The sequence below is a fragment of the Leopardus geoffroyi genome, chromosome X (genome assembly GCF_018350155.1).
Source record: "Leopardus geoffroyi isolate Oge1 chromosome X, O.geoffroyi_Oge1_pat1.0, whole genome shotgun sequence".
Lineage (NCBI taxonomy): Eukaryota > Metazoa > Chordata > Mammalia > Carnivora > Felidae > Leopardus > Leopardus geoffroyi.
In genome coordinates, this window is record NC_059343.1 from 128,030,059 (window position 1) to 128,043,589 (window position 13,531).

Here is a 13,531-nt window from a genome sequence, read left to right on the forward strand (position 1 = left end):
AAGTATATTTCCATAGAGACCTAAGAGATAATGGGATACCCATGGAAAAGGTCTTTATGGTCAAATGCATTTTGGAATTAGTGCACATTGCACTCTATGTGCAAATAATCAATCTGACGGTAAATGAGAATAAATACATTTTATATCATACAAGGATTTAGAAAATCTACCTTTAAAGCAGCCATGCTGAGGAGGTGGTGGGAGAATGTTTTCTACCAAAATAAAGGAGTATACTGTAAATTTAAAAATAAGATGACATGGGATACAGGAAATCAGCGCTGAAGAAAAGTCCCGAATTAATAACTGATTTTCAGATCTAGAAAAAAACCAGCCCAGACTGGGGGAGGAGGATGCATGGGTCCAGGTGGTCAGTTTCTAAGTGAAAAAGAATATGTTGTATGATAACACTCTTGAATAAAAAAGAGAATAACTAAAGGGAAAACATTACAACAAGAACAGTAAAACAATTAGAAGTTTCAGCTAAACAAGTTATAAAAAGAAGAAATATAATTCTATTTGATTCCATAGTGAACATTTACATAGTCATAATAATGTGGTTTCACTAAAAATATGGACATAACTATATCATAAGTTTGTGGATTGGGAGCCCAATTTCATGACATTTAAAGCATAATTTTGATGGTGTGAAACGATGTTGGGTCAGAGTAGATCAAGACTGGAGCTGAAATGAGTAATTTAAATAAGGTTTTTGACTCTTAAAATTCTACTGTTATAACTTAGACACAACCACTTCCTTCTTCTTCCTAAGGAGGATAGTAGTTGAGTGAGAAAAGGGAAAATGAAACTCCATAAACAGGTTTGGAATGACATACACCAAACTGTGAGAAGGGCCTGGGATTGGGAACAGTGATCAAGAAGGACTGTAGTTTTATCTGTATTGGTGCAAAGTTTTTAATGAGAACATCTTTTTGTATTACATGCACGAGTAAAGATTAATGTAAAGCATAATTAATCAAATCTCAATCGAACAGCTTAAAGAAGAGCTGATTCTTTGATGAAAAACTCAATAAAATAAATAACCAAATAAAAATAAGAAATTCTACGTGTATAAAATTTGCAATAAAAAAGGAGATATAGTTACAGTTGCAGAGAAAATTAAAAGAAGGGGGAATAGGGAGTGACTTCTTAATGGTAAAGGGTCTCTTTTGGGGGTGATAAAAATATTCTGGAATTAGATAATAGTAATGGTTGCACAACGTTGAATTATAATTCCCTTGGGGACACCGGCTGGCAATCCCCTCCTTCACCTTCTGCCACAGTCAAATCATGTCCAGTCAAGTTTGAGACTGGGTCAGTGGGTATAGACCAGTCTCCTGCCACAGAATTGTACACTTTTAAATGGTTAAAATGGTGAATTTTACCTCAAAAAAAAAAAAACAGACAAAAGGAATCAGACTTTACCATTCTGAACACAGGAAATCTTTAGGGGCTTTATTTAGCTTGAGATTTGTAAATAATGATATTACATTAGGATTTTTTTCCCTCAAGACACATAAAGCCATTTTAATTTGTCTGTAGAATTTAAGTAATCACCAAAATAGTTTAAAAGCTTCATAAAATATTGTTATTTGGAATATTTTTCTCTGCCTATACACATACATACACATACACACAATTTCTCTCTTTGGTTTAGATATTTATAACCATATTATACATAATGTTTTATCATCTTTTTGGTACATATTCATTTGTTAATTGAAAGAAATATTTATTAAGCACTTACTACAGGCCAGGAACTATATACATTAGGGATATAGTGATGAATAAGATAAACAAGGTCTCTGTCCTCAGCGAGTTTGAAAATTAGTTGGAAAACAGATAACAAAGACATAAATGTACAAGACACTTCCAGAGATACTGCTGGAGTTCTGCCAGGTTCTTCTTTACTCACTTTCCACAAAAATCCATCGCTTGTAAGTACAATAAGTTTCTGGGTATAAAGGTGGACATATGTTTATATAGGATGAGACTGGTTTTTATTCCCCAGAAATTTCCCTTTGAGAGTTTACGTCCAGAGAGGCCTTCAGTGTAAGAGAAGAACTACAATCTGACATGCTCTTCCCCGCAGACAACAGAGGTGTGAAGGACGAGAGCATGGAGTGGCCTAGCACTCGTTACTAAGCTGTATGAATGTAGCAACAATCTGTGTTGGATTTAGGCCATGTCAGTGGTTTTGCTGACAGCTGATGCTGTCAAAAGCCTTGCAGTGGTTACGGGCGGAGAAGGAAGATGAGAAAGTGACAGCCACAACCATCCCAAAGGCTCCCCAGTGGTTTGAGGGTATGTGTACCAAGAGAGATTACTCGGTGGTATTCAGATGACAGTACAAGTGTTCACAAAGCACACAGAAACATGTTCAGCTCACACACGGTAACTGCATCTATAAATATATATTGACCACTACAGTTTAGTAAGCACACTTAAAATTTTGGGCAATGGTAAGTAAAGGCACTTTTTAGAGGAAAGACTTTAAGTTAAATACCTGATGTTCTGCTGTCATTAAAATGCCTTGCAATTACTAACATCACTTGGACCATTCAGTATCCGCTCCCACGTGAACACATGAACAGCGAGCAAAGGATCACAGCTGTTAGTAAGAGAATAATATAAATAGCTAACCTGGATTTTCCATTGACATGAAGACAGTTTCTCCTGAGAATGGGAATAGGGTAAGTGTGTCTTCATAGACCATTTTGTGTTTGAAGGTGTATCCAGAGAAGAAGACAGACAGGAAGTCAGTTTGTGCTCCAACACTTAGAATGTACCAGTATGCCACCTCATGCAAACAAACTGACAGCTGCAAGTTGTCAAAAACATAGCCGTTGATGCCTGCAAACCAAATGGGAACAAGACATTTGATTTATTATTTTGGGTTGTCGTGATATGATGAAAAATAATGACGGGTTAAGCCCGTTACCTTATTCCCAAGGAGAGGTAGCGCTATACTTTCCATAACAGTACATCGCTAGTACTTGGTCACCTAGCTCCCAGTCGCAAAGCGAGAAGAGTCATAGACTTTAACCCTCCGTGAACTGGAGAGGAAAATGCTACAAAAGACGGCCTTGATTTATACAATTGGAATACTGGCTGCCAATTAGATAATTGTATTGTAGCAATGTTAAAGTTTTTCAAAAAATATCTGTACTCATAGTGAATGCAAAATGAAGTATTATGAGATAAAACAGCATGATGTCTGCAACCTGTTCTGAATTGGAAAATAAGCAATAAAAGTATATGGAGAAAAAAGAGAATAATATAGTAAATAAGGAAAAATATTAAAAATTAGTGAATCGGGGAGCCTGGGTGGCTCAGTTGGTCAAGCGTCCAACTTTGGCTCAGGTCATGATCTCGTGGTTTGTGAGTTCAAGCCCCGATTTGGGCTCTGTGCTGACAGCTCAGAGTCTGGAGCCTGCTTCGTATTCTGGGTCTCCTCCTCTCTCTGCCCCTCCCATGCTCATGCTCTGTCTCTCTCTGTCTCTTAATAATAAATAAATGTTTTAAAAACTTAATGAATTTGGGTAAAAGGTATATGGGAGTTCTCTATAATATTCTTGTAGAAGTTCTGTAAGTTTGAAATTATTTCTAAATAAAAAGCTAAACAAAAGTAACAGTGACTTTCTTCTATAAAGAGAATTATTTCTGAAAGCCTCTTCCATACATCTATCTATCTATCTATTCAATAAGTGCCTGTCTATTCTGCAGAGTGGTTCACAAATCTACTAAGCAATGCTCAGACTCTAGCTGAGGGCAACTAAGCGAGAATCAAATTTCTTGCCCTACAAAGCATTAAAAGATATTATAAGTCTATTGTAATTGAAGGTGTGGTCATCCACAGGTATACATGAATATGTCAATCAGAATATGGAGTCCAGAAAGAGATACAGATATACATGGGAATTTAATACGTGATAAAGGCATCATTTCAAACTGGTAGCAAAAGAGAATGAGCTATTTGCTAAATGCTGATGGAAAATATGACTATTCATTTATTTTTTATTTTTAAAGGTTATTTACTTATTTATTTATTTATTTATTTTGAGAGAGAGAGAGAGAGAGCATGTGAACAGGGGAGGGGCCAAGAGAGAGGAGAGAGACAGAATCTCAAGTAGGCTCTGTACTGTCAGTGTGGGCCTGACGCAAGGCTTGAACCCACGAACTGCGAGATCATGACCTGAGCCGAAACCAAGAGTCAGATGCTTAACTGACTGAGCCACCCAGGCACCCTGAAAATATGACTATTCATATGGAACAACAAAAGACTCTGAATAGCCAAAACAATCTTGAGAAAGAACAAAGCTGGGGGCAATCACAATGGCTGATTTCAGGCTACACTACAAAGCTGTAGTAATTAAAGCAGTATGGTACTGGCACAAAAATAGTCATAGACCAATGGAAGAGAATCAAAAGCCCAGAAATATATCCTTAAGTATACGGCCAACTAATATTTAACAAAGCAATCAAAAATATTCAATGAGGGGGCTCCTGGGTGGCTCAGTCGGTTAAGTATCCGACTCTTTTGGTTTCAGCTCAGGTCATGATCTCACAGTTTGTGAGATGGAGCCCCGCATCGGGCTCTGTGCTGACAGCAGGGAACCTGCTTGGGATTCTCTCTCTCCCTCTCTCTCTCTGCCCCTCCCCTGCTCACACGCTTGCTTGTGCTCTCTCTCCCTCTTTCAAAATAAATAAATTTTAAAAAAGAATATTCAATGAGGAAAGGGTAATGCCTTCAATAAGTGGTGCTGGGAAAACTGAATAGGCATCTGGAGAAGAAAGAAACTGAACCCTTACACCCTACACAAAAATTAACCTGAAATGCATTAAAGACTTAAACATAAGACCTGAAAGTGTAAAACTCCTACAAACATAGGGAAAAGGCTCCTTGACATTGGTTTTGGTGATGATTTTTCTCGATATGACACCAAAAGCACAAGCAACAAAGGAAAAATTAACAAGTGGGATGACATGAAACTAAGAAGCTTCTGTACAGCAAAAGAAACAATCAACAAAATGAAAAGGCAGCCTAAGGAATAGGAGAAAATATCTGCAAATCATTTATCTGGTAAGGGCTTAATATCCAAAATATATAATGAACTCATAAAACTCAATAACAAAAAAAAAACCTCTGATTTTTAAAAAGGGCAGAGGAAGGTGTCCCTGGGTGGTTCAGTTAGTTAAGCATCCAACTGTTGGTTGGTCAATGGGTACATGAAAAGATGCTCATCATCATTAATCATTAGGGAAACGTGATCATTAGTAAAATAGATCAGACAGAGTCAGAAAGACAGTGTATGATTCCACTTATATGTGGAATCTAAGAAAGCTGAATTAATAGAAACAGAGAGTATAATGGTGGTTACCAGGAGGGTGGTGGGGGAAATGGGGAGATGTTGGTCAAAGGGTACAAAATATCAGTTATAAGACAAGTTCTGGGGATCTAATTTACAGCATGGTGATTATAGTTAATAATACTGTATTATGTACTTGAAAGTTGCTAAGAGAGTAGATCTGAAATGTTCTCACTAGAAAAAAGAAATGATAATTATGTGACATGATGGAGGTGTCAGCTGACAGTATGGTGGTGATCATTTTGCAATATATAAGTATATCAAATAAACATGTTGTACACCTTAAACTTACACAATGTTATATGTCAATTATATTTCTGGAATATCTGGAAATGAATCAAGGCAAAGAACAACCTCAGACTTTGTATGAAGGGCAGTATTTTAAGAGTAATCCTCCCCAGGGGCACCTGGGTGGCTCAATTGGTTGAGTGTCTGACTCTTGGTTTTGGCTCAGGTCATGATCTCATGGTTCATGGGTTTGAGCCATGCATCTAACAGCTGAGAGCATGGAGCCTGCTTGGGATTTTCTGTCCCTCTCTCTCTGCCCCTCCCCCCTCTATCAAATAAATAAAACTTAAAGAGCAATTGTCCCCAAAAGTAAATAGAAGTGTGCATAACTTCCAAAATAGTAAAGGAAAAAGACGGAGTTTAAAAATAGCTTAGGGGCGCCTGGGTGGCGCAGTCGGTTAAGCGTCCGACTTCAGCCAGGTCACGATCTCGTGGTCCGTGAGTTCGAGCCCCGCGTCAGGCTCTGGGCTGATGGCTCAGAGCCTGGAGCCTGTTTCCAATTCTGTGTCTCCCTCTCTCTCTGCGCCTCCCCTGTTCATGCTCTGTCTCTCTCTGTCCCAAAAATAAATAAACGTTGAAAAAATAAATAAATAAATAAATAAATAAATAAATAAATAAATAAAAATAGCTTAATCAAAAAAGCAACAAAGGAGAAAAAAATGAAAAATTCAGAAAAAATAGGAAACACAAAATCCGATAGTACCAATAAATCCCATGCAATGGGCTACATGCCCCCCGTAGGAGAGAGATGGTCAGATTGGACTTGAAAAAGTAGAACATGTATTCCTTCTCTAGATTTGTATTGCCACATTTTCTTGACATAACTTACATAGTTTTGTTTTTGAAACAAAGTGGGAATAAAGTGATAGAGATATGATTAGAAATACTGAGGAAAGAGCCCTAGCCCAGAATGATTAGAACATATCACATTGCCTTGAAAACATATCACTCTCTACATATACATATATACATGTCTATGCTTTCTCTCTTGTGGTCATTATTTACTTTACAAAAATGAGGTCATATTACATATACTTTTTCTGCATCTGCATTAGGTTATTCAACAATACTTAACAGAAATTGCTTTAAGTAGCTGGGTACAGCTCTGATCCATTCTTTTTAATGGCTTCATGATATTTCATATTATGGGTGTGCCACGATATATTGAAACATCCCTCTAATGATAGGCATTACCTTTGACTTTAGTTTATTTGTTTTAGGCACTATAAACACTGCTACAATACACCCCTGTACATCTGTCCTTATGTACTGGTGTTTTACTCCCATGAGATATATCCCAGCAGTAGGAATGTTGGATCAAAAGGTATATATATTTAATTCTAAAAATTTACATAGTAAAATTGGTTCTTATTTGGAGCACAGTTCTGTGAGTTTCAGCACATACACCAATGTGTGTAGCCACGAGGACAATCAGGATACAAAACACCCCATTCAACACGGAAAACTCCATTGTACTGGAGCCCTTCATTGCAAAGAATCAAGCTCCGGCTCCACCCAAGCTCTGACAACCACTATTCTATTTTCCATCCTTCCCCAGAATGCCCTTGTAAATGAAATAACACAGTATGCCACCTTTTGTGACTGGATATTATCACTCAGCTTAATGCCTTCGGGGTTCATTCATGTTTTGTATATCAATGTTTATTCTGTTTTATTGCTGAGTATTCAAGTGTGTGGATGTACCACAGTTTGTTTAACCATTTGCCTACTGTGGGACATTTTGATTGTTTCTAAGTTTTTAAAAATAAAACCTGGCATATTTGTTTCCCAGGGGTCCATTTTCAAGAAGCTAAAGGCGAAGGTGGGAAAGGAGAGGTTTCCTCCCTGTTTACTTTCTCCTTCATTGTGTTTTCCCCAGGGGATAGAAATGGTGTGGACCCCCAAACCTACCCAAATAAAATCCCAAAAAACTGAGTTTCCAAAAAGTTACAGCATCTTAATTCCTCGTATTAAGGGGAAAGGAGACAGAGGGAAGGAGGTCCCTGGTTTGGGGGGAGACTCCCCTAGTTTGGTGGGATATTCCTCCCCACTTTGAATTGCTGGCCCAAATGGAACAAGCAAGGGCTACAGCATTCAAGTTTCATCAAAGCCACACATTTTCCTCCCCTGCCTGACCCAAAGATATTCTACATTAAATCTGCATTCATTTCTTCACTTGTAATATGCGTGCTTTGAAATCTTTCTAGCTTCCTTCCCCAATTATCTGCTGTTAAGGAATTTCAGTCATCCAGTGGGACAGACAGGGTGAAATGTGCTCATTCCATCTTAACCAGAACCAGAATGGCAAATGCATATATTTTTAATTTTAATGGTTTCAATCAGATCTGTTTCAAAATACTGTACTACTTGTGTACTACCATCGCATGAGCATACCCTTGTGCTCACAAGCCCACGAGTAATAATTGTGTTACTGTCTTATCATTTTGCCAGTCTGATAGGTAGCAAGTGTCACAGCATTGGTATTCTATTTTGCATTTTCCTGTAGTGAGACTGAAATTTTTAAATTATATTGTTGACCATTCTGACTTGTGTGTGTATGTATAAAACACACACATATATGTGTGTATGTAATAGGCTGAACTGCGCTCCTCCCCAAATTCATATGTTGAAGTTCTAACCTCTAGTGTCTCCGAATGTGACTGTGTTCAGAGATCAGGTGTTTAAACAGGTAATTCATCAAATGAGGTCTGAGGGTGGCCCTAAGAACATGAAGTTTGTACCCAGACATGTGCACGCACAGAGGAAAGACCGTGTGAGGATACAGAAAGTGGCCATCAACAAGTCAACAGGCCCCTTCTGCTGACACCCAGATGTCAGATCTTTAGCCTCCAAAACTGTGACGAAGTAACTGTCTGCCATGAAGTCACTCAGTCTGTGGTCCTTTAAAGGTTAGGGTAGGCCTTGCAGACTAACACAATATATATATGTGTTCATATATGGTTATATAATCATGGAGAAAATACGTTTTAACATGAGCTATTAGAATGTGGAATCCTTAGTGGGAAGGTATAGTTTGGGAGGAAATAGAGAGATAAAAGGGAGGAGGCAGCCAAATAAACATAAAAAAATCATGTTGTGTACCTTAAATATATATAATTTTTATTCATCAGTTCTACCTCAATAAAGCTAGAAAAAAAGATTTCTTTTTAATGTACAGAGTCTTGATTAATTTGACTGTAGCTAGCAATGGGTTTCCATGTCTAAAATTGCATTCCCTTTGTAGTTCATGTGTAACTTACCAATTGAATGCATTAAAATAATTTTTAAAATTTTAGTTTTAGGAGCACCTGGGTGGCTCAGTTGGTTGAGCGTCTGACTCTTGATTTTGGCTGAGGTCATGACCCCGGGGTCCTGGGATTGAGCCCTATGTCAGGCTCTGCACTGAGCATGGAGCCTGCTTAAGATTCTTTTTGTCTCTCTCCCTCACTTGTGCTCTCTCTCTCTCACTAAAAAGAAAAATAATAAATAAATAAATACATACATAAATAAATAAATACAATTTTAGTTTTAAGTAATCTCCACACCCAACGAGGGGCTCAAACTTACAACCTTGAGATCAGAGGTTGTATGCTCTACCAGTGCCCCACATGCATTTTATATTAAGGATGGATTATACATATTTGGATAAATGAAAGTTGTGTCTTATTTGATTTATTCCTTAAGAATAAAGTTCTCTGAATGCTTGATATCTTCTAAAAGACAAAAGCGTATGCATTATATGATCACATTTATGTACTTACAGAAAACCGTGTATGTTCATATGTAACAATTTTTAAGGAAATAAGACTCTTGCCTGGCATATCAATTAATCTGAACATGAATTTGGTGGCTTCAGTTTTCCTTTAGCCATCACCCACTGGACTCAAGTGCTGCTTTACTTACTGTGCATGATGTTAGAGACCCGGAGCTCCGGGTCGTGGGGCGGCACTGCATCTGCATTCGGGAGGAAGCGCTTCATATTCTCTGCGAGGTACCAGCTTTGGTTCTCATCAAATACAGAAAACAGGATGACGTTTCTCTTGTCTGACATCATCTGTTAATTGTACATATTGAAAGAAAGAAATGCTATGAGTCTTGTTAGGTAGGAATTAGCAGTCTGCACGAAGTGATGGCATACATGTGCTATATCTATACTGAATCCTTTGGTTCAATTCCATTTCTCCCTAAGGTCACTATTATGGCACATACCAGGGCCTGGGGGGAGGAGCAGGTGCTGCAAACAGTGAGTATTTGTTTAGAGCAGATGTGCCCTCAAGGCAAGAGGGTGACTGGACCCACCAACTTAGTTTCTTCTGGACCCAAAGTCAAATGCTGACTAATTTTTTGGTACAGTCTGCAGCCTCATTTCCTCCAAGTTCAGATTAGAGGATTTTCATTCTTTAAAGACTCAAGTGATTATTCAGTGTTTTTCTTAAACAAGTTAGCCAAATCAAGTAAGATTAATGCCTCTCCTAAAATTCCAACAGGCAAGTGTCCTTCCACAAAGCTACCAATCTATAAAAAAATAAAAACAGAAAACAGAAATCAAATAACAAAGTTAAAATGGACCATAAAAATGTTAACTAACACAAATATCTTAACTTTTCTGTTTATTTAAAAAAATTTTTTTTAACGTTTATTTTATTTATTTTTGAGACAGAGAGAGACAGAGCATGAACGGGGGAGGATCAGAGATAGAGGGAGACACAGAATCTGAAACAGGCTCCAGGCTCTGAGCTGTTGGCACAGAGCCCGGCGCGGGGCTCGAACTCACGGACCGTGAGATCATGACCTGAGCCGAAGTGGGACGCTTAACCGACTGAGCCACCCAGGCACCCCTCTATTTTTTTTTTTTAACATTTATTCATTTTTGGGAGACAGAGACAGAGCACGAATGGGGGAGGGGCAGAGAGAGGAGACACAGAATCTGAAGCAGGCTCCAGGCTCCGAGCTGTCAGTACACAGCCCAACATGGGGCTTGGATTCACAAACCGTGAGATCATGACCTGAGCCGAAGTTGGATGCTTAACTGACAGAGCCACCCGGTGCCCCTTTTCTGTTTAAAAGTCTTAAAGTTCTTTTCAGAAAAGCAGTTTTTATATGAACCAAAATTAGGAGTTAGTACTTGTTAACTGAATCTGTTAAGACTTACTGTGTGAACTTCACTAGTAGGTGTAAATTTCATTTGCATAACCTAGCACTACAGAAACCAAAATGCTGAGGGGAGAATGCTGGAAAATATACAGGTACATTTCAGTCCTTTTCCAAAAACTAGTAGAAAAACTATAATTATGAAAACAAAATTCAGGGCTGGTACTTGACCAAATTTTTGCCTCTTCGATTTGTGTGCCACATGTTTTAAAATTCACATGCTTTATTCCCTAAATAAATGAAATGTTCTCAGACTAGTACAAACCCTATGTTTCATACATAACCACATAGACATGTAGTCAAGCCTCAGCAATATGGCACTGAGTTATTCTGGATCCAAGCAATGAGTTTTTGACAAGCATTAGGCTTTTCTTATTCAGACAACTCAACCTTATTTTTTTAAAGCAGCGTAAGTGGTCTAAATTTTCAACATTTCTGAAAGATCTTATATCTTTTCCTGTATTTTGCTCGACAAATATTTATGGAACCCCTACTATATGCCATGCGCTATGCTAGACGCTGCACATATGTTAATTTTGAGTCACCTGTGATGAGACATCCAGGGGAGAAGGCTACACTATGATATACGTTTGTGGGGCATCTAAATATGGGTGGTAGCTCAGCATGTAAAAATGAGCAAGACCACCTATAGAAAGTGGAATTAAATTTTTTTAAGTTTTATTTATCTAAGTAATCTGTACACCCAATGACGGGCTCAAACTCATGACCCCGAAAGTCACGTGCCCTTCTGACTGGGCCGGCCAAGAACCCCCAGAAAGTGGAATTCTAGGCTGGGAATGAGTATTATAGAAATATTCTAGAGCCCAGGCTCTCCTATCCCTCCAGCAGGCAAGTTTATTACACCAAACTAAATTCAATAACAGCTGTGAAAAACCCAGCTCATTTCTTTTATTGGCCAATATTGCAAACTACTGTTTTTTTCTGGAGGCTATTAGGGGACATACACTGAGAGAGTATAACAAATATCTAGAAGTTCATATTCATCATCGGTCCATCAAACCCAGGGCTTGGAAAGAGAAGAACTCACCTGGTTTCCTCTTTGATCTACAGATCCTTTGTAGCATATGAGGAGAGGGCCAATGAGTCCTGAAGCTAGATCTCTCTCTGGATTAATGAAGCTCGAGTAATATCGAGTCAGGCACCGAGGATCTGATTTAGTCGGCCCATCTTCTACAGTCACTGTCCATTTATACTTGAATATCTCTCCTGGCATAATTGGCATATCTTTCAAATGTTTCATACCTATCCATACCCAAACCACAAAATCTCTTGATTAGATTATAACAAACCACATTTTAGTAAATCATGTTGTTATTTCAAGGGCTCTACAAATTTATATGTACATATCACGTTTCTTAATAAATTGAAACTAAATTTTCACCTATTATAAGTTTAAGATTCATGCAATTGTTTTACAGTAAAAGTGGATCCAGGACTTCAAGTTATATTACAAAGCTGTAGTGATTAAAACAGTATGGTACTGGCACAAAAACAGACATATAGATCATTGGAACAGAATACAACACCCAGAAATGAACCCACAACTATATGGTCAATTAATCTTTGACAAAGCAGGAAAGAATATCCAATGGGAAAAAGACTGTCTCTTCAACAAATGGTGTTGGGAGACCTGGACAGCAACATGCAAAGCAATGAAACTGTACCACCTTCTTACATCAGACACAAAAAATAAATTCAAAATAGATTAAAGAGCTAAATGTGAGACCTGAAGCCTATAAAAATCCTAGAAGAGAGGACAGGCAGTAACCTCTTTGACACTGGCCATAGCAACTTTCTTCTAGGTAAGTTCCCTGAGGCAAAGAGATGAAATAAAAAATGGACTGTTGGGACCTCACCAAGATTAAAAAGCTTCTGTACAGCAAAGGAAACACTCAACAAAACTAAAAGACAATTGATGGCAATGGGAGAAGATATTTGCAAATGATTTAACAGATAAGGGGTTAGTATACAAAATCTATAAAGAACTTATCAAACAGCCAAAAAGTGAATCATCCAATTAAAAAATGGACAGAAGACATGAATAGACACTTCTCCAAAGAAAACATCCAGATGGCCAACAGACACATGAAAAGATGCTCAACATCACTCATTATCAGGGAAATACAAATCAAAACCACATTCAGATACCACCTCACACCTGTCAGAATGGCTAGTATCAAAAAGAAAAGAAATAATGGGTGTTGGAGAGGAGGTAGAGAAAGAGGAGCCCTCTTGCACTGTTGGTGCAAATGCAAACTGGTGAAGCCACCCTGGAAAACAGTATGGAGGTTCTTCAAAAAATAAAAATAGAACTACCCTATGATCCAACAGTTGCACTACCGGGCATTTACCCAAAGGATACAAAACACTAATTCAAAGGAATACATGCACCCCTATGTTTATAGCAGCATTATTGACAATTGCCAAGATATGAAAGTAGCCCAAGTGTCCACTGATAGATGAATGGATAAAGAAGATGTGATGTGTGCATGTGCGTGTGTGTGTGTGTGTGTGTGTGTAAAATGTAATATTATTCAGGTATAAAAAAATGAAGTCTTGCCACTTGCAAAGAGATGGATGGAGCTAGAGAGTATTATGCTAAGTGAAATAAGTCAGAAAAAGACAAATACCATATGGCTTTACTCAAATGTGGAATTTAAGAAAACAAAAAAAAAAAAATAGGGGAAGAGAGAGAGAGAGAGAGA

At 38.0% G+C, this 13,531-nt stretch overlaps 1 protein-coding gene across 4 annotated transcripts in view; it reads right to left on the reverse strand.

The window, feature by feature from the left end:
* Positions 1-13,531, reverse strand: part of F8 (coagulation factor VIII) — a 130,643-nt gene that overhangs the window by 56,112 nt on the left and 61,000 nt on the right. For all 4 annotated transcript variants that reach the window (XM_045472199.1, XM_045472196.1, XM_045472198.1 and 1 more), the window contains 3 exons: positions 11,854-12,068; positions 9,558-9,708; positions 2,641-2,850 (listed from right to left, as the gene is read on the reverse strand). In XM_045472199.1, the coding sequence (XP_045328155.1) occupies positions 2,641-2,850; positions 9,558-9,708; positions 11,854-12,068 (576 nt within the window). The remainder of the gene's footprint in view (positions 1-2,640; positions 2,851-9,557; positions 9,709-11,853; positions 12,069-13,531) is intronic.